Source organism: Myotis nattereri (assembly GCF_964212035.1).
Source record: "Myotis nattereri genome assembly, chromosome: Y".
Taxonomy (NCBI): domain Eukaryota; kingdom Metazoa; phylum Chordata; class Mammalia; order Chiroptera; family Vespertilionidae; genus Myotis; species Myotis nattereri.
The window spans coordinates 41,232,918-41,252,555 of NC_138094.1; the positions used below are offsets into that span (position 1 = coordinate 41,232,918).

Here is a 19,638-nt window from a genome sequence, read left to right on the forward strand (position 1 = left end):
TATATTGAATTCCTATAGTAACCTTAGAGAACAAGAGAAAATGAGGGAATGAAAACATATCAGTATAAAGAAATCAATTGAGCAAATAAAAGTCAGCAAGGGAGAAATGCACAATAAAGACATTACAGATGCAATAAAAAAAATGGGTAAAGGACATAAATAGACACTTTTCAAAAGAGAACATGCAGAAGGCCAAGAGACATATGAAAACATGCTCAAAGTCACTAATCATCTGAGAGATGCAAATCAAAACAACAATGCGATACCATCTCACACCTGTCAGAATGGCTATCATCAACAAATCAACAAACGGACAAGTGCAAGCGAGGATGAGGAGAAAAAGGAACCCTCGTGCACAGCTAGTGGGAATGCAGGCTAGTGCAGCCACTGTGGAAAACATATGGAGTTTCCTCAAAAAGTTAAAAATGGAACTCCCATTTGACCCAGTAATCCCAATTCTAGGAATGTATCCCAAGAAATCAGAAACACCATTCAGAGAGGATATACGCACCCCTATGAACATAGCAGCACAATTTACCATAACTAAGATTTGTAAATAGCCTAAGTGCCCATCAGCAGATGAGTGGATTAAAAAACTGTGGTATATCTACACAATGGAATACTACACCACTATGAAAAAAAGGGAACTTTTACCATTTGCTACAGCATGGATGGAACTGGAGAGTATTATGCTAAGCCAGCGGTTCTCAACCTGTGGGTTGCGACCCCTTTGGGGGTCAAACGACCCTTTCATAGGGGTTGCCTAGGACCATCGGAAAACACATATATAATTACATATTGTTTTTGTGATTAATCACTATGCTTTAATTATGTTCAATTTGTAACAATGAAAATACATCCTGCATGTCAGATATTTACATCACGGTTCATAACAGTAGCAAAACTACAGTTATGAAGTAGCAACGAAAATAATTTTATGGTTGGGGGTCACCCACAACATGAGGAACTGTATTAAAGGGTCACAGCATTAGGAAAGTTGAGAAGTACTGTGCTAAGCGAAATAAGCCAGTCAGAGAGAGGTAAATACCACATGATCTCACATGATCTGGGAAATAATGATAAACATAAACTGATGTACAAAAACAGATCCAGAGACAGATGGCAGGGGAGGGGGAATTAGAGATCAACCAAAGGACTTGTGTGCATGCATATTAACATAACCAATAGACACAGACACTGGGGAGGTGGGGGCTTGCCTTCGGGGGTGGGAGTGGCAGAGGAGGGTTAATGGGGGGAAAAGGAGACATATTAATACTTTAAACAATAAAAAAATAAAAAGCAGGGAGAGGGGAAAAGAAGACATTATAGGACATACAAAAAAAAGTAATAGTAAATCCTCTTATGAGTAATAACTCTACGTATAAATGGATTAAGCCCTTTAAACAAAGTACACAGATTAGCAAAATGGAGAAGAAACCATGATCCAATAAAATGCTGGCTTTAAAAGAGTCCCTTCAGATTTAAGAAGATAGCTTAAAAATGAAAGGACAGAAAATATATTCTATGCAAATAGTAACAAAAAGAGAATAGAAATGCTATACTAATACATTTTAAGTCAAAAGGATAAATTTACAAATGAATAAAGGATAAATGTACCAAGAAGATATAATTATTTAAATATCTCTGCACCAAACTTCAGAGAGTCCAAACATATGAAGCAACTACTATATTGGAGAAATAGTTCTATAATACTAATCTGAGACCTAATAATGCATTTTAATAATGGCTAGAACAATCAAACAGAGATCAGTAAGGAAGAAATGGTCCAATACAATAGTACTATGGAACAATTCAACCTTTCAGACATCTCAGAACACTGTATCGCAAAGTACACGTTTTTCTTAAGGACAATGAAACATTCTGCCAGAACAAGTCTATTAAAAGAAGAGTGAAATAATAGAAAGAAACTTTTTGGATGACAATGGAATTAACTGAAAGCAGGAAACTGGAAAAATCAACAAATCTATAGAAATAAACAATATTTGTTTTTAAAATATATGTCTTTATAGATTCCAGAGAATAAGGGGGAGGGAGGGAGGGAGGGACAGAGGGAGAGAGGGAGGAAGGAAGAGAGAGAGAGAGAGAGAGAGAGAAAGAGAGAGAGAGAGAGAGAGAGAGAGAGAGAGAGAGAGAGAGAAAGAGAGAGAGAAAGAGAGAGAGAGAGAGAGGGAGAGAGAGGAAGAGAGAGAGAGAGAGAGAGAGAGGGAGAGAGAACAAAAACAAAAACCCAGCTCTAGCCAGTTTGTCTTAGTTGATACTGCAGACCCAAAGGGTCCAGGGTTCAGTTCCGGTCAAGGGCATGTAACTTGGTTGCAGGCTCCTCCCCAGCCTGGGCCCTGGTCTGGCCTAGTACAGGAGGCAACCAACTGATGTGTTTCTCTCACATCAATATTTCTCTGTCTTTCTCTCTCTCTAAAAATCAGCGGAAACATATCCTCTGGTGAGGATTAAAAACAAAGAAACAAGAAAAATGAAATAAAAACACATGATTAGCTGCCTCCCACAGGCAACCCAAATGTGGACTGAACCTGCAATCTGAGCATGTGCCCTGATTAGGAATCCAACAGGCAATCCTTCATTCCACAGAATGACAAGCCCACCATCTGATCAAACTGTCCAGGGCAACAGTAAATTCTTCACCAACTGATCAAAGAAAGAATCAATGCCAAAAGGAAAATTTATCATTTTAAAGACATTAAAGGAATAAATCTTGTCAACAATCTAACTTTACTCTTTAAGAACCAAAACAAAATGCCAAACTAAATTAAAAAAGAGCAAAAGGACCATAGTTAATGTTGTTCAATGGTTAGACTGTCTGCCTACACACCACAGAGTCTCAGCTTTGATTCCCTGTCAAGGATAGGTACCTCAGTTTTGGATTTGGTCTCTGCACTGACTGAGGGAGGCAAGCAGTCAATGTTCTCTCTCTCTCTCTCTCTCTCTCTCTCTCTCTCTCTCTCTCTCTCTCTCTCCTCTCTCCTTTCTCTTCCCCCCCCCCACGCCCCCTCTTCCATCATCCTCCTGCCCTCCTACTGTATCTGAAAAAGCAATGGGAAAAATATCCTCAGGTGAGGATTAACAACAAAAGAGGGGAAAAAAGAAAGGCTTAAACAAAACTCAGAACAGAAAAAAACAATAGGGTGGGAGATAAAAATAAATCAACAAAACTAAGAATTATTTATTGAAAAAGATGAATTTGGTGAAGAAAGAAAGATAAAATACTTAGATAACTAAAATTAGAAATGAAAGAGAAGTCTATAGACTTCACAAAAGTAAAAAAGATTAACACATACTATGAATAATTGTATGCCAAAATATCATCATATACATATATAGCCTAAATATAATGTACACATTTTAGAACACCTAACCTATACCACAACCAAATCAGGAATACAAATTGTGAACAGAACTATAATTAATGAAGTGACTGAACCAGTAATTAAAGAACTCTGAACAAAAAAAATTATCAAAGACCACATTTAAAGAATTAATATTATTCTCCTCATACTTAAAAATAAAAACTCAAGAGGAGGACACATATTTCATCTCATACTGAGGCCAGCACTACTCTGGTACTAAAGTCAAATGCTTTATAAGAAAATAAACCTAAAGCCTAATATCCCTAATGAAATTGATGCAAAACTTCAACAAAATATTAGCAAACTAATTTATGAGGAAATTAAACGTGGTATACATAAATAACAACAAAACACATGATCATCTCAACTGATGTAGGAAGTGGTTTACATAAAATTCAATACCCTGTTATGATAAAAACACTCTACAAACTAAGAAAAAAAACTATGTCAAAATAATATAGGCCATATGAAAAACCCACAGAGCAAACACCAACTCTATGGTGAAAAACTTTTCCAAAATCAAGAATAGGACAAGAAAGCCTGCTTTTCCCAAATCTGTATCAAAATGGCGTCATGACCACCAGGAGGGGCATAGAGCACTCCTCATGGGCCAGGACATGTGGCTTGCCCAGTGAGGCAGGCCTCGCTCAGGGCTGGCGGGGTCCGAGGCTCGTGCAGGACAGGTCTGGGTCTCATGCGATTTCACACGCTGAGCATCTAGTCTATTCAATTTACTCCTTAAATCTTATCATGTAAATTAGCAAGACAAAGCAATGAAAGGCATCCAAGTAGGTAAAAAACAGAATTATCTCTGAACTAAGATTTTTCACATTATATTATAGAAATTCGATGTTGTTCTATATTTTTATTTCTGTTTATGTGTGCCCATGAGTGTGCACTAAAACTATGATCTGCTTTCTGTTTCTATTGGTGGTCAGTTTTTTCCAGGTGTTTAAATATTAAATCAAATGAATTAAAATTAAAATAGGCTCTGAAACATTTGTAAAAAGCCATTAAAGATGGTAAACCATTGAGATCCTATCCTATCTAATAATAAACAAACATGGTAATTGACCATACCTTCACTACGCCTCCCATAGGCTAATCAGCACAATATGCAAATTAACCACCAAACAAAGATGGCGGCTACTTTGCACACTGCAGGCAGGGTGGGACAGAGTGAGCCACCATCCAGGCCCCTGTGTGCGACCCCATAAGCTGCCTGCCTGCCGCCCGTGATCAGATCCGATCCCGGGCAGCAGGCCAGCCCCAGAAGCCCCAGAAGCCGCCTGATATGGTAGTAACTCTATCAGTAAGCACTCTGAAAGTCAGTGGCATAAATGCACCAATTAAAAGACATTATGAGGGTGAATCAAAAACAAAACTCACTTTAAATATAAAGACACATACAGATTAAAAGTAAATGAATTAAGCTGTAGCCTATTTTGTTCAGTGGATAGAGCATTAGCCCGTGGACTGAAGGGTCCCAGGTTCGATTCCAGTCAAGGGCATGTACCTCAGTTGCTGCTTGATCCCCAGTCCCTATCAGAGAATGTGCAGGAGGCAACCAATCAATGTGTCTCTCCCTTTGCCTTCACTCTCTCTAAAATTCAATGGAAAAATATCCTTGGGTGAAGATTAACAAAAACAAAGTAAATCGATTAAGTAACATTAAAGAGATTATAAGAAAAATATATTCCAAATTCTGTTAGTTTATAATGGCTGTGTTTAAATTATTAACACCTAAGAAATTGGGTGAAGGGTACATATAATATTCTAGGTTTTTTTTACATGTATGAGATTATTTCAAATTAAAATATTAAAAAATTAAAAATAAAATATTAATTGAAATGTATCTGCATTACATGAAAAATCTAATTGCTACTAGAATAATTTATTAAATTGTGCTAAAATTTACAAGGGTTCAATTAAAAAAATCTTAATTCTAAATGATATAATAGAAAATATATAATCATGCAGTTATAAGCACTTATCTGAAAATAAAAATTTAAAGAAGTGAATTTAAAGAAGGGATTAGCCAAAGAAAATATATGCACAACCCATGGACAGAGACAACAGTATGGTGATGGCCAGAGAGAAGTGGGGGTAAGAGCTGGGTAGAGGGGGCAAAAGGGGGGAAATAGGGATTTCCTATATAATAATAATAAAAGGCTAATATGCACATTGACTGAACAGCAGAATGGCTGGTTGCTATGATGCGCACTGGCCACCAGGGGGCAGATGATCAATGCAGGAGCTGCCCATGGATGATCAGTGCACTTTCATATAGGGAGTGCCACTCAGCCAGAAGCTGGCTCATGGCTGGCCAGCACAGTGGTGGTGGCAGGAGCCTCTCCCACCTCCATGGCAGCACTAAGAATGTCCAACTAACGGTTTAGACCTGATCCCTTGGGGGCCAAAGCCTTTAGTCAGACATCCCCTGAGGGCTCCCTGGCTGCCAGAGAATGTCTGACTGCAAGCTTAGGCCTGACCCTCTGGGGAGTGGATCTAAGTTGACAAGTGGACATCCCCAAAGGGGTCCTGGACTGCGAATGGGCGCAGGCCGGGCTGAGGGACTCCCCCCTCAAGTGCACAAATTTTTGTGCATCAGGCCTCTAGTATAATATAAAAAGCTAATATGCAAATTGTCCCCTCAACAGGAAATTCAACCAGAGTTCAACTGGGGGCGGTAGGGCCAGCCAACCGCCCGCGGCCCCTCCCCCAGGCCAGCCCCGCTCCTGATCAACTCCCCACCCATGCACGAATTTGTGCACCAAGCCTCTAGTTTTAAAATAAACACAGAGAATACGGACCCTTCTACATAGCCTGGACTAGCTAGTATACGGTTTCTGGCTATTTTTCTTAGTTCTTTTGATGTGTTTTCTTCCTATTTTCTTTTACCTTCCTTGAATTAGTTATACTATAATTTGTAGATTTTATCCTATCAAACAAAAAACATCATAAAAGTTGTTTAATAGGCTCAGCAGGTATGACTCAGTGATTAAACATGAAGCCTTAAAACAGGAGGCCACGGTTAGATTCCCAGTGAGGGCACATGCCTGGATTGCGGGCTTGATCCTCAGTAAATGACATGTAGGAGGCAGCCAATTAATGATGTTCCTCTGTCATCGATGTTTCTATTACTCTATTGCTCTCCTTTCTCTCTCTCTAAAAATTAATAAAAAATATATCTTTTTTAAAAAGCCTAACAGTATGACATAAGAGCAAAACTGTAAAAGTTAAACATTTTGGTTTACATGGTCTGTATATAAATGTATGTTTTCTGCTTCTAAATATATATAAAAGTATCAACATGTACAGTTGATGCTCCTTAGTTATATTCTCTAACACTGAAGCAGCAAACACTGAATCATTGCTGCTACAGAAAATATTGGGTTAAGTTCCAATGGGTATATTCATTAACCAAGTAACATAATAAGCTTTGCTCAGGCATGAATTATAATGCGGCTGGTCATGTGGGGAATGTTAATAAACAATCTGTAGTAAATGTGTCCTTCAACAGAAAATCATATAAAACAAACTTATGTTAAAAGGGAGGTTCATGTCATTTAAATGTTGACACAAATACGAAATAATTTTACTATTTAATTTTGATAATAACAAACCAACACACTTTTGGTAATCTAGGATCCGAAGAACAAGCAAATAATTCATCTTCAGACAACTGTGCACTTGTGGAAATTGATTCACATGGGCGTGTACCGTTGTAGATATGGAATTTACAATAAGGATTTAAGGCCATGGCGAGAAGTTCTAGAAGTGGAAACCAGTCTTGGGACAACGTGGCCACACAAAGATCTACTAGGCGATGAGTATTATTAATAATATACCTCTGTTATATGGGAAGTAGACAAAAAGAGAAGGAAAGTTAATTCAGAAAAAGAAAACATTACAATTTTTAATAAAAAAACATTCTAATGTTAATTTCTCTTCATCTATCAATAATAATAAAAGGGTAATATGCTAATTAGACCAAACAGTCGAATGTTCTTCTGGACAGCCTTCCAGACAAAGCTGCAATGGCTGCGAGGGCTGAGGGCAGGCAATGGCTCTGAGGGCCGAGGGCAGCGGTGGGGCGATGGGGAGCACATTGCCCTGAGAGGCCCAGTCACTTCCTGTAGAGGACAGCCCCTGAGGGTTCCCAGACTGCGAGGGGGGGCAGGCCAGGCACAAAATTTTGTGCACCAGGCCTCTAGTCCTATCTAATAAAGAGATAATATGCAAATTAACCCTCACACCCTCACAAGATGGCTGCCTACAACCAGACCAGCAGGGGAGTTACTGAAGGGCGACGAGGCCAGCAGGGGGGTTAGTAAGGGATGACCAAATCACTGAACAGCAGGCTGTGTGGGGCAACCAGGCTGGCAGGGCAGCCGTGAGGGGTGACCAAGCCGGTGGGGGTGGGGTGGGGAAGGCTGGCAGTTGGGGCGACCTGGCCAGCAATGGGGAGCAGTTAGGGGTGACCAGGCCAGCGGGGGGGTGGGAGGGGCGGCAGTTAGGGGAGATCAGGCTGGCAGCGGGGGAGCAGTTAGGGGCGACTAGGCAGGCAGGCAGGTGGGCAAGTGGTCCAGGATTATGAGACGGCTGTCTGACTAAACCGGCACTCAGACATCCCCCGAGGGGGTCCTGGATCAGAGAGGGCACAGGCTGGGCTGAAGAAACCAGCCCCATGTACCAGGCCTCTAGTATAATATATAAAACTTTAATATGCAAATAGACCAAACAGTGGAACAACTGAACCACCAGTCGCTATGACATGCACTAACCACCAGGGGGCATGCATGGAACATGGTGGGCATCGGCTATGGCAGAATGGTGAAGCAGATGAGCGGGGGAGCCAGACCAAGGAGGGGTGCTGGTCACTGTTGTTTACTGAAAAGTCTTTGCTCCCACATGCTGCGGTCCTGCCCAGTGCTCATATCTGCTGCCGGCGCCAGAGCCGCCGCTCACACCTGCTTCCAGTGCCCAGCGCCAGTCTCGATTGTTTAGCTCTATCAGCGGGTTCAATTGGTGGCTGCCAGCCAAGATCACCCTAAGGGCTTCTCCACCTTCCCCTGCTCCTGAGGGGCGATCAGGGTAGCAGCTGCCGTTTGCACCTCACTGCTGCTGGTGCCGGCCCCAATCGCTCTGCGCCGTCAGCAAGTGCGAGCGGAGCTGGTGCCATCAGCATGTGGGAACGGTGGTGGTGGGAGCAGGGCTACAGGCAGACAGGGGACCGTAGCAGGAGGGGCTTGGCGGGAGCGCGGATGATGGGCTGAGACCTGCCCCTGTGCCCAACTTAGCCTCATGGCCCACCATTCCTTTCAAGCTGCACAAATTTGTGCACTGGGCTCCTAGTAGTTCTATATTGGTCACCTAAATTCTGCTTAATTTCACAAATATAGTGATCAAATAAATATATATCAGTAAAAATAAATTAGTATTTCACTGAACTGCACCAAACTTCAAAAACTATTTTAGTAGGGTTACAAATGAACTAAGTACTATATAGGCTAGCTATTTCATCTCTATGTCCATAGGATATATGTAAATGATCATTTTCTTTCTTTGGAATTTGTACTTTAAAGGCAATAATTTCAAAATGTACACATTTAGAGTCATGTCAATTATCTAAGATGTGGAGATGTAATCTAAGCCTCAATTAAAAAGTCACAGGTCATTTCCAAAGTATCTATATCTACAACTAAAAAGTTACACATCCATCGGAAAATATTAGAACTTAGGTGCCACAGTCATTTTTGAGAAATGTTCAAGTTATGTTTTCTACAACAAACTCCACAAAAAGTATATGTTTACTGCATAATTTCTGATTAATTCCATTTTTCTTTAATAAGGAGAAGTTTGAAGTACATTAGTTCAATAATTTTAATAAGACACGTACTTTTTCACCTTCAAAATTTCTAGAAAATGAAGGTATCTTAGTCTATAGTAGTCTGCATTACTTTTGTCATAGACTGAAGGTATTCTTGTGAGTACTTATGTTTCGTGCTGTAGGCACTTGAGGATTCTATCAATAAGAGAACACTTTAAATTCTGTTTGACTTGTTTTAAAGCTGTTGTTTGAATTAATATCAAACACACGAATGAAACTAATGAAAATACACAAAACTAATAAAAATACTAATGTCTAGTTCAAATTTCCACAGAAAACTTTCTTTTCTCTACCAGTTGCCCAGCTTAAACCATACAAGATTCCTTGCTTATCATTTCTGCAGGATGAGTGTATTTAGCTGAAACTATATCATTTGGTGTCCCAGCTAGATCAGAAGTCCCTAATTACATTCCCTATCTTGGATATTTTTCTTTCTTAATGGTACATAAAATAGTGAACTCTTATAGTATGTAACATAATACATTTGATTAAATACAATATCTTATATACAGTCACTTGGGATTCCAGGTGACAAATTAAACCAATGTTTCATAACTAAAAATTTCAAATTAATTCTAAATGACTATTATTTTTTAAAAAGTACTTCAATTGTGTCAAATATATCAACAAACTTAATTATTATTCACTGTGATGTTTTCCAGAGACAAACTCATAGGGATCACCATGTCAATCTGATTCTTCAAAAGAATGACAAAACTCACATGAATTTCATACTTCCAACCACTCACTGCCTCATCCATAAGAATTTTTGTGAAAGATACAGTCAGCCCATCACAGAGAAAACGTTGACATTCTTCACTCTTCACATCAAGACCTAAGAAAAGGTGAAAAGTTCAAATAAACAATGTAAATATTTCTCTTGCCAATTATATCATTAAAGATATAAATTATTAGCCTGGCTGGCAGGGCTGTGTGGTTGAGCATTGACCTGTAAACAAGGTCTCATTTCGATTCCTAGTCAGGGAACATTCCTGGGTTGTGAACTCGGTCCCCAGTGTGGGGCATGCAGGAGGTGGCCAATTGATGGTTCTCTCTCATCATTAATGTTTCTATCTCTCTCTCCCTCTCTGAAACCAATAAAAACACTTTTTAAAATCAAGATACAAATTGCCCTAGCTGGTTTGGCTCACTGGATAGAATGTTGACCCAAGGACTGGGCTTAATTCCGGTGAAGGGCACATATCTAGGTTGCAGGCTCCTGCCCAGCTTGGGCCCTGATTGGGGCGCATACAGAGAAACCAATCGATGTGTTTCTCTCACACCAATATTTCTGTCTTTTTCTCTCCAAAAATCAATGGAAAGATATCCTCAGGAAAGGATTAAAAAAAAAAAAAGAAAGAAAGAACAAAGATACAAATTTTTAGAAGCTAGATAGTTTCCAACTCACATAGTACTAAAATTTTTGAAACAACACATGGCATTATAAGAAATTAAAAGAAACTTACATTAAAAACATGTGGAGTCTGGAAAAGTGAAATGTTATATTTAATGAATTTTAGAAATACTGAGTTGTATTAAACCACATCAAATCAATAATATTACAGTAACTGAAAATGCTTTCAAATATAATACTGGACTTTCAACAAAGACAATTGGGGAGATAGAATAATGAACCATTTTACTAAGAAAAAATACAGTTCAAAGCTTTACAAAAGTGACTGTGCTAAAATTTCATTTTACTGCCCTAGCAGGTTTGGCGCAGTGCGTAGAGCATTAGACGTCAGTCTGAAGGGTTCCAGGTTCAATTCTAGTCAAGAGCACATGCCCAAGTTGCGGCCTAAATCCCCAATAGAGGGTATGAAGGAGGCAGCCAAGCAATGATTCTCTCTCATCGATGTTTCTATCTCTCTCTCCCTCTCCTGAAATCAATAAAAATATATTTTAAAAAATAAATAAAATTTCATATCACTGTAAATCGTCCGTTTACCACCAAATTTAAAAGATGAAAGTTATCATTTATTCCTAATTAGTCATTTCACTTCTTGTTCTCTAAAAATTTTTAGTTTTTAAACTTCTTCTGATTTAAGAAAATCAATAGTTTCATGTACCTTTATATAAAAAGAAAATTTTTAACTCTTCACTGAAACTCAGAAATATGAAATGTACACAATATAATACAGTAAGTTTGGGTTTTAATTATAAATTCATTGGTAGATATATCATGTAAACCTAGGACTTTCCTTAAAAACACTTAAAATTTTGTTTTATCGTAACCATGGTCCCTGAAAAAGAATGGGGAAAGTTCCTGCTAGTGACATACATTCACTGCCAATCTTATGAAACAATGTACCTTTACCTTTTCAATTTCTGCTCATCTTCTACCTCGAACATGCCTAGTTCATAACTCATACAATTAATGGATAAATTTGCAAATAAAGTAAGTCTGAGTATTGAAAAACATTTGTTAACTGGTAAGATATTTTCAGTGACTAGATTATGTTAATAAGATTAAACTTAAACATAACAAAACACTCTTTAAATTACCACAGGATAATTACTATTAGTTCACTGAAATTATCTCCCTTCCCACAGTCAGCTTCAGCATCAAAATTCCTAATATACCAAAGATATTAAAATATTTATTAATGACATTACCACTCAATAAGTACATCTTACTAAATAAACCATTTCAAGTTCTTATTTAATGACCAAGTAAAGAAAATGTTTTTTGCCCTTTGTTTAACTTGTAAGGACTTGATCAAATAGAGATTAATACAAAAATTACTCATTTACTAAAAGAATTTATCTGTATGTAATATTAGAAAAGTCACTGAAAAATGATTAATTCCAAAATCAAACTTTTACTTCTAGCCAACAATAAAAATACCAGATTTTCTATACTGGTTGCAAAATACATAATTTTTCAAGAAAAAAACAAAAACAAAACCTCACAACTTACTGTGTGTTTTTAAAAAATCAAACACGCAATACTGAGTTAACATGCTTTAGTGAAATAGAAATTTTCAGTAAAAACAAACAGATGGGGCTTCTGTTAGCATATCCTTTTTCTTTTCAAATGTTCAACTAGTTTTCTTAAAATAATTTTTTAAAAATATATTTTTATTGGAAGGGAGAAGGAGAGAGAAAGAGAAACACTGATCTGCTGAATCCTACATGTCCCCTTTTGGGGATCGAATCTGAAACCATGGCATGTGCCCTGAAAGGGAAGTAAACCCAAAACCTCTTCATTCATGGGGAGGACACTTAATAACTGAATGACACCAGCTAGGCAAGTTCAAATATTTTTTACTGAAATTATTTAAAAAATAGCGTATTTCTCAATTATAAACGCTTTAAGTGCAATAAAGTAGAGTTGTATTTGAAGTTATATTGTCATATAGTATTCTTTAATGATACCATTTCGCATAACAGATTTTTTAAATCAACTCTAGAAAATGTTTTTCAACTTCTGAGTAACAACTCCTTTAAAAATATAATGAAAGAGATCGTGTCCTTAGAAATATGATTGAAATGTAAAAGTCTATCTAAAATTTTTAAGTATTCAGATGTTCCAAAACCCTCCAAAGTTTCTATTAACCTTTGCTCTAGGTATATATAAGCATTACTAAGAAGTTTTAGTGAGATAGAATAGTTTCTGGAATACATAATAACTTCCTACTAGAGCAGTGGTTCTCAACATTGCCAATGCCACGACCCTTTAATACAGTTCCTCATGTTGTGATGACTCCCACCCATAAAATTATTTTCGTTGCTACTTCATAACTGTAATTTTGCTACTATTATGAATCATAAGGAAAATATCTGATATGCAGGATGTATTTAGGCGACCCCTGTGAAAGGGTCGTTCGACCCCCAAAGGGGTTGCGACCCACAGGTTTAGAACCGCTGCACTAGAGAAAAGCAAAGCCACAAGAACAATGTGGAAGTATATATGCAGCACACATTATGAGAAACATAGTAACCTTATAAACTCACCTTTTTTACTAAGATCAATTGCAGCTTCTAAAAGTACTTCTAATTCTCCTTTTGGCAAGTCAGGAACCAACCAATGAGACCTAAAAATTATTACAAAATAAAAGGATGATGCATTGGTTGAGTAAAAATCAGTGCTATAAATACATTGCCTACTTAATTATTTTTACTATGAAAAAGTGAAAACAAACAAACCCTGACTATATTATAAATTCACAATAAAATTTAATAAGGAGATAGACAACCTTTCTCTTTTGATTTTCAAAAAGACATTAAGAAACAGGAGACAAATATCTGATTTCTCACTCAACTCAAATCAATAGGACGTTTATCAATTTTTCCTAAAGATTATGGATTTGGAGTCCTTACCATCATTAGTATACTTCTATATCAAAAGGCAATTAGACCATATTCAGAGCTAGTGTTTCCCCAGTATCTTAAAAACCACTACTTTCTAGAAAGAACTTTCTTCCATCTGTTCCTTATCCTTTACTAAAAATACAGAAATTACCCCAAATACTTCTGTTTTGATAAAGATACCTATTACAAATAATCTGTCAGACATATATCGAAACTATCATTTTTTGTTGGTTTTAGTTACACAAAAGGCTTATTTTTTAAAAAAATATATTTTATTGATTTTTTACAGAGAGGAAGGGGGAGAGATAGAGAGTTAGAAACATCGATGACAGAGAAACATCTGGCCCTGGACCGGAATCGAACCTGGGACCTTTCAGTCCACAGACCGACGCTCTATCCACTGAACCAAACCGGTTTTGGCAACAAAAGGCTTATTTTTTATTCTATGCCCTTAGAAGTTACCATAACTCAGTTCTGCTTTCCTAATTACAAGTATACTGTCATAAAAATTAACCACCAGACAAATGATTTAAGCAACAATATAATCTATTGCAATAAAGTATCTACTACCAAAAAAATGGACACCCTAGATATAAGAAAATTCAACTAACACCTCCCGTAATCAATCATAAATGCTTAAGAGCAATTTGCTACCTATAGCACCAGGCTAGAAACTTAATACCTAGGGTCACACAGTATCCTTAACTTGAAATCTTTATTGACATTATCATTATCTTTCAATTTTTAAAAGTCCCTAACAATTCCCTACATTAAGAACTCTGAGTTATAATGTATGTGGTAAGGACTAAAATACTAATAAGGCTATTAAGAATACATTAAGGAACAGAGACTGTGGAATATTGGAGGGGAACTGGGTAAGAGTGGGTGGGTGAAAGGTAATCAACCAAAGACCTTATAGGCATATATGCACAATCCATGGACATGACAATAGAGTGGTAAAGGCCTGAGGAGGGGGACTGTAAAAGGGCGTTTGGAAGGGAACAGAGGGGACACATGTAACACTTTCAACAATAAAGAATCTATACTAATAAAACCTAGGTGGTCCTACGCCACAACATGGCCGCCCTCACGCATCACAAGATAGCTGGCAGGGAAGGGAAGGTGGGGGGGACCAGGCCAGCAGGGAAGGGCAGTTGGGGATCACCAGGCCTGCAGGGGAGGGCAACTGGAAGGTGACCAGGCTGGCAGGGGAGAGCAATTGGGGGCTGTCAAGCTGGCAGGGGAGGGTAGTTGGGGGCAAGATCAGGCCAAAAGGGGAGGGCAGTTGCGGAGGACCAGGCCAGAAGGGGAGGGCAGTTGCGGGGGACCAGGCCAGAAGGGGAGGGCAGTTGCGAGGGACCAGGCCAGAAGGGGAGGGCAGTTGCAAGGGACCAGGCCCAAAGGGGAGGGCAGTTGCGGGGAACCAGGCCAGAAGGGGAGGGCAGTTGCAAGGGACCAGGCCAGAAGGGGAGGGCAGTTGCGAGGGACCAGGCCAGAAGGGAGGGCAGTTGGGGGCCATCAGTCAGCAGGGAAGGGCAGTTGGGGGCGACTGGGCCTGCAGGGAGCGCAGTTGGAGGTGACCAGCCCTGCAAGGGAGCTGTTAGGCATCAATCAGGCCGGCAGGGGAGAGCAGTTAGGGGGGCGATCAGGCAGGTGAGCAGTTAAGAGCCAGCATTTCCTAATTGTGATACGTATATCCGACTGCAGGTTCGGACCTAAACCAGCAGTCAGACATCATCCGAGGGGTCCCAGATGGGAGAAGGTGCAGGCAGGGCTGAGGGACACACACCCTTGTGCAAAAATTTCGAACACTGGGCCTCTATTTTAAAAAACAGTAAGATTGCTATGACATGGCAATCCACTCTTTACTCATCATTACTAGTTGCAATGCTGATAAAGTAGTTTGCTTTTTTGTTTTTTACCTCCATAAAGAAAAAACAAAAAACAACACCACTAAAAAAAAAAAAAAATCTACCTGCTGATCATGTCATCCAACTTTGCCAAGTCATTATGCGGAAATTCAGGTTCCTCATCTTCCTGTTGTGGTGGAGCATCACCTTGACCTTGTTCATCTGGAGGCATTGCTGGAGAATTCTCATTGGAGGAATCAGGTAGTAAAGTCTTAAAAATTAAAATATTCCAGACTTAAATTTATATCACACATGAACAACATTTAGCAATTCAGATATCAACAAAAATTAGTGAAAAAAATTTTTAATTATCAATATATATTTTTATGCACTTAATAAAATTGGAATCACACTGCTTATCTTTTTTTCTTTCTTTTTTCTTTTTTTTTTTTGGTAAACATGTGAGAATTTAGAATATTCATAATTAAGAATATATTTTAAGTTAATAAATGGCTACATAGTATTGAATGAGTTAACTAGATTAATATTAGAGAAAATTTTTTGTAATGTTTACTGGAAATAAAACACAGTTGTAATGAACACATACTTATGCAAAAAGGTGGGTATTGTAAGAGAGATGAAATTCTAAGGAAGAACAAAAGGAATTGCTAGAGATCAAAACCACCGTAATAATAATGATGGACTCATTAGAAACTAGACAAAAGTGAAGACAGAATCTCTGAATTTAATAAACATACCATGAGAAACTTCCAACACTAAAACATAAAGAGAAGAAAAAAAAAGACTGGAAAACAAAAGAAATGGAAGCATCCAAGAATTGTTGGACAACTATAAACCAAATTCCAAAAAAGAAAGGGAAGATTTAAAACAATGACTCAGAATTTCCCCCCCAATTATTATCAGATACCAAAGCATAGAACCAGGAAGCTCAGAGAACACCAAGCCGGATAAATGTCAGAAAAATGACACCTAAACCTATTATATTCAAACTGCAGAAAATAAATGATAATAAAAATATTGAAAGAAGCCACAGGAAAGTCACCTTACCTGTAGGTAAGTGTTATTTTGGACTTTTCCTCAGAAACAGTGAAAGCCAAAAATTTTTTAAAAAGAAGAAATGCAGTGCAATATTTAAAGAGGTGAGAGAAAATAACCACCAATCTAGAATTCTCAGAATTCTCTAAACTTGAAAATTATAATTCACAGTGAAATTTCTCATACAAAAGTAAGGAAATTGTTAGTACATCTAGCTATAAAAATAAATAAGTATTTTACTGTTGGAAGTATTACACATGTCCCCTTTTTTCCTCCATCGACCCCCACCAGCCTGTCCCCGGAACCCCACTCCAGGGTTTGTGTTTATGGGTTATACATATTTGTGTACAAGGTCTTTGGTTCATTACCGCCGACCTACCTCCCTTCCCCAACCTCCCTTTGAAATTCTGAACGATTCCATGCTTCCATGTTTCTGGATCAACTTCATTCATCAGTTTATTTTGTTATCATAGATTCCACATATGCGTGCAATCATGGAATACTTGTCATTTCCAAACTGACCAGTTAGCATAGTTATATCCCTCCGTGCTGTCTCAAAGGGTAAGAGATTCTTCTTTTTCACAACTGCATAGTTTTTGATGGTATACAGGTACCACTGCTTTTTTATCCACTCATATACTGATGGGCATTTGGGCTGTTTCCAGATCTTAGCATAAATTATGCTTCTATGAACACAGGGGTGCATACATTCTATTTGACTGGTGTTTTGGGATTCCTAGGATATTAGAGGCTCAGTGCATTAAATTCTTGCACGAAGGGTAAGGGGGTTCCTCAGCCCGGCCTGTGCCTCTTGCAATCCGGGACTGCTCACCCCTAACCACCGGCCTGCCTTCCTGCTTGCCTCTAACTGCTCGCCTGCCTGCCTGCCTGCCTGCTCGACCCTAACCGGTCACCTGCCTGCCTAATCAGTACACATCATTACAACCAGTCATTCTGCCACAATGTTCATATATATATATGAACACATACACACACACACACACACACACACACACACACACACGAGAGGCCCAGTGCACAAAAATTTGTGCACTCGGGGGGGGGGGGTGTTCCTCAGCCTGGCCTGTGCCCTCTTGCAGTCTGGGACCCCTCGGGGGACCTGCTGGCTTAGGCCTCGGGGGACCTGCTGGGACCTGCTGGCTTAGGCCTCCTTCTCAGGGGGATTGGGCCTAAGCTGGCAATCAGACATCCCTCTGGCAACCTGGCAGCCCTTGGGGGATGTACACTTGCCAGCGGGGAGCAGACCTAAGCTGCAGTCGAACATCCTTAGCGCTGCTGAGGAGGCAGGAGAGGCTCCCACCACCACCGCTGTACTGGCAGCCATCAGCCTGGCTTGTGGCTGAGCAGAACTCCTCCATGTGGGAGTTCACTGACCACCAGAGGGCAGCTCCTGCATTAAGCATTTGCCCCCTGGTGGTCAGTGTGTGTCATACTGACCAGTCATTCCCAGTCTTTCTGCTGTTCGGGTCAGTTTGCACATTACCCTTTTACTATATAGGACAGAGGCCTGGTGCACGGGTGGGGGCCGGCTGGTTTGCCCTGAAGGGTGTCCCGGATCAGAACGGGGGTCCCGCTGGGGTGCCTAGCCAGCCTGGGTGAGGGGCTGATGGCTGTTTGCAGCTGGTCAAACCCCCTTCAGGATGGGAGTCCCCACTGGGGTGTCTGGCCAGCCTGGGTGAGAGGCTGAGGGCTGTTTTCAGACTGGCCAAGCCTGTGATGGAAGCTCCCAGCCTCACCTTTTTTATTTTTTTTATTCTGGAATTTACTTACCTTTTTATAATTGAAACTTTGTTGCCACTCCAGCTCCAAGTCAAGGCCCTGCTGAAAGCAGGTATCTGGGGTTTGTTTAGCTTCTATAATTGCCACTTTGTTGCTTAGAATGGAGCTCAGAGCCTGGACGCAGCAGGGAGGAAGCTTGGCTTCCTCCATCACTGGAGCAAGCAAGCCTCCTGCTCGCTTCAGCTGCATGGCTCCCGGCCGCCATCTTGCTTGGGTTAATTTGCATATCCTGCTGATTAGCCAATGGAAAGTATAGCAGAAGTATGGTCAATTACCATGTCTGCCTATTATTAGATTAGATTAGATGGAATGGAACTACCTGACAGTCAATGTGCCCCACTGAGAGGTCCTGGATTGAGAGAGGGCACAAGCTAGGCCAAAGAACCCTACCAGTGCACGATCGAGGCCAGAGAGGGACGTGGGAGGTTGGCCAGCAAAGGAGGGATTGCAGGAGTGCTTCAGGGCATGTCCAGCCTGTCTCCCTCAGACCCAATAGGACAGACCCCAGCAACAAGCTAACCTACCAGTTGGAGCGTCTGCCCCCTGGTGGTCAGAGTACATCATAGCGACTGGTAGACAGTCTGCCCCTTGGTGTCAGTAAATGTCATAGCGAGTGGTTGAGCAGCCTAAGCCAGTCATTAGCATACTACTCTTTGACTGGTTGAATAGACAACCAGACGACAGTACACTTGGCATATTAGGCTTTTATTATATAGACTATTCCTAGAAGTGGGATCACTGGGACAAATGGTGGTTCCACATTTAATTTTTTTGAAGAAATTCTATATTGATTTTCATAATGATTGCAGTGTGAATTTCCACCAGCAGGGAAATAGGGTCCCTCTTTCTCCACATCCTCGCCAGCACTTGTCATTTGTAGATCTGTTGACCATAACCATTCTGACAGGTGTAACGTACTATCTCATTGTCATTTTAATTTGCATCTTTTTTATGATCAGTGACAGCATGTTTTATCTGCATGTCCTCTTTGGAAGTGTCTATATTCTTTGACCATTTTTTTAAACTGGATTGTTTGCCTTCCTTTTGTTAAGTTGCATGAGTTCCTTATATATTTTGGATATTAACCTTTTATTAAACGTATCATTGCCAAATATGTTCTCCCTACAATGGGCTCCCTTTTCCTTTTGTTGGTTTCTTTTGCTGTGCAGAAGCCTTTTATTTTGATGTAGTATATTTGTTTATTTTCTCCTTAGCTTCCTTTGCCCTAGGAGATGCACCCACAAACATATTGCCCGAGAGAGGTGTGAGATTTTCGTGACAATAGCTACTTCTAGGATTTTTAAAAATTAAATCTTTATTATTCAGGTTCTTACAGTTGTTC

The 19,638-nt window shown here is 39.6% G+C and overlaps 1 protein-coding gene across 1 annotated transcript in view; it reads right to left on the minus strand.

Annotated features, from left to right (window-relative positions):
* LOC308512203 (ubiquitin carboxyl-terminal hydrolase 9X-like) overlaps positions 1–19,638 on the minus strand; it is a 254,107-nt gene that overhangs the window by 183,865 nt on the left and 50,604 nt on the right. The window contains exons 3-6 of the mRNA XM_081082000.1: positions 15,566–15,711; positions 13,234–13,313; positions 9,999–10,111; positions 7,018–7,236 (exon numbers count right to left, since the gene is read on the minus strand). Coding sequence (XP_080938126.1) covers positions 7,018–7,236; positions 9,999–10,111; positions 13,234–13,313; positions 15,566–15,711 — 558 coding nt within the window. The remainder of the gene's footprint in view (positions 1–7,017; positions 7,237–9,998; positions 10,112–13,233; positions 13,314–15,565; positions 15,712–19,638) is intronic.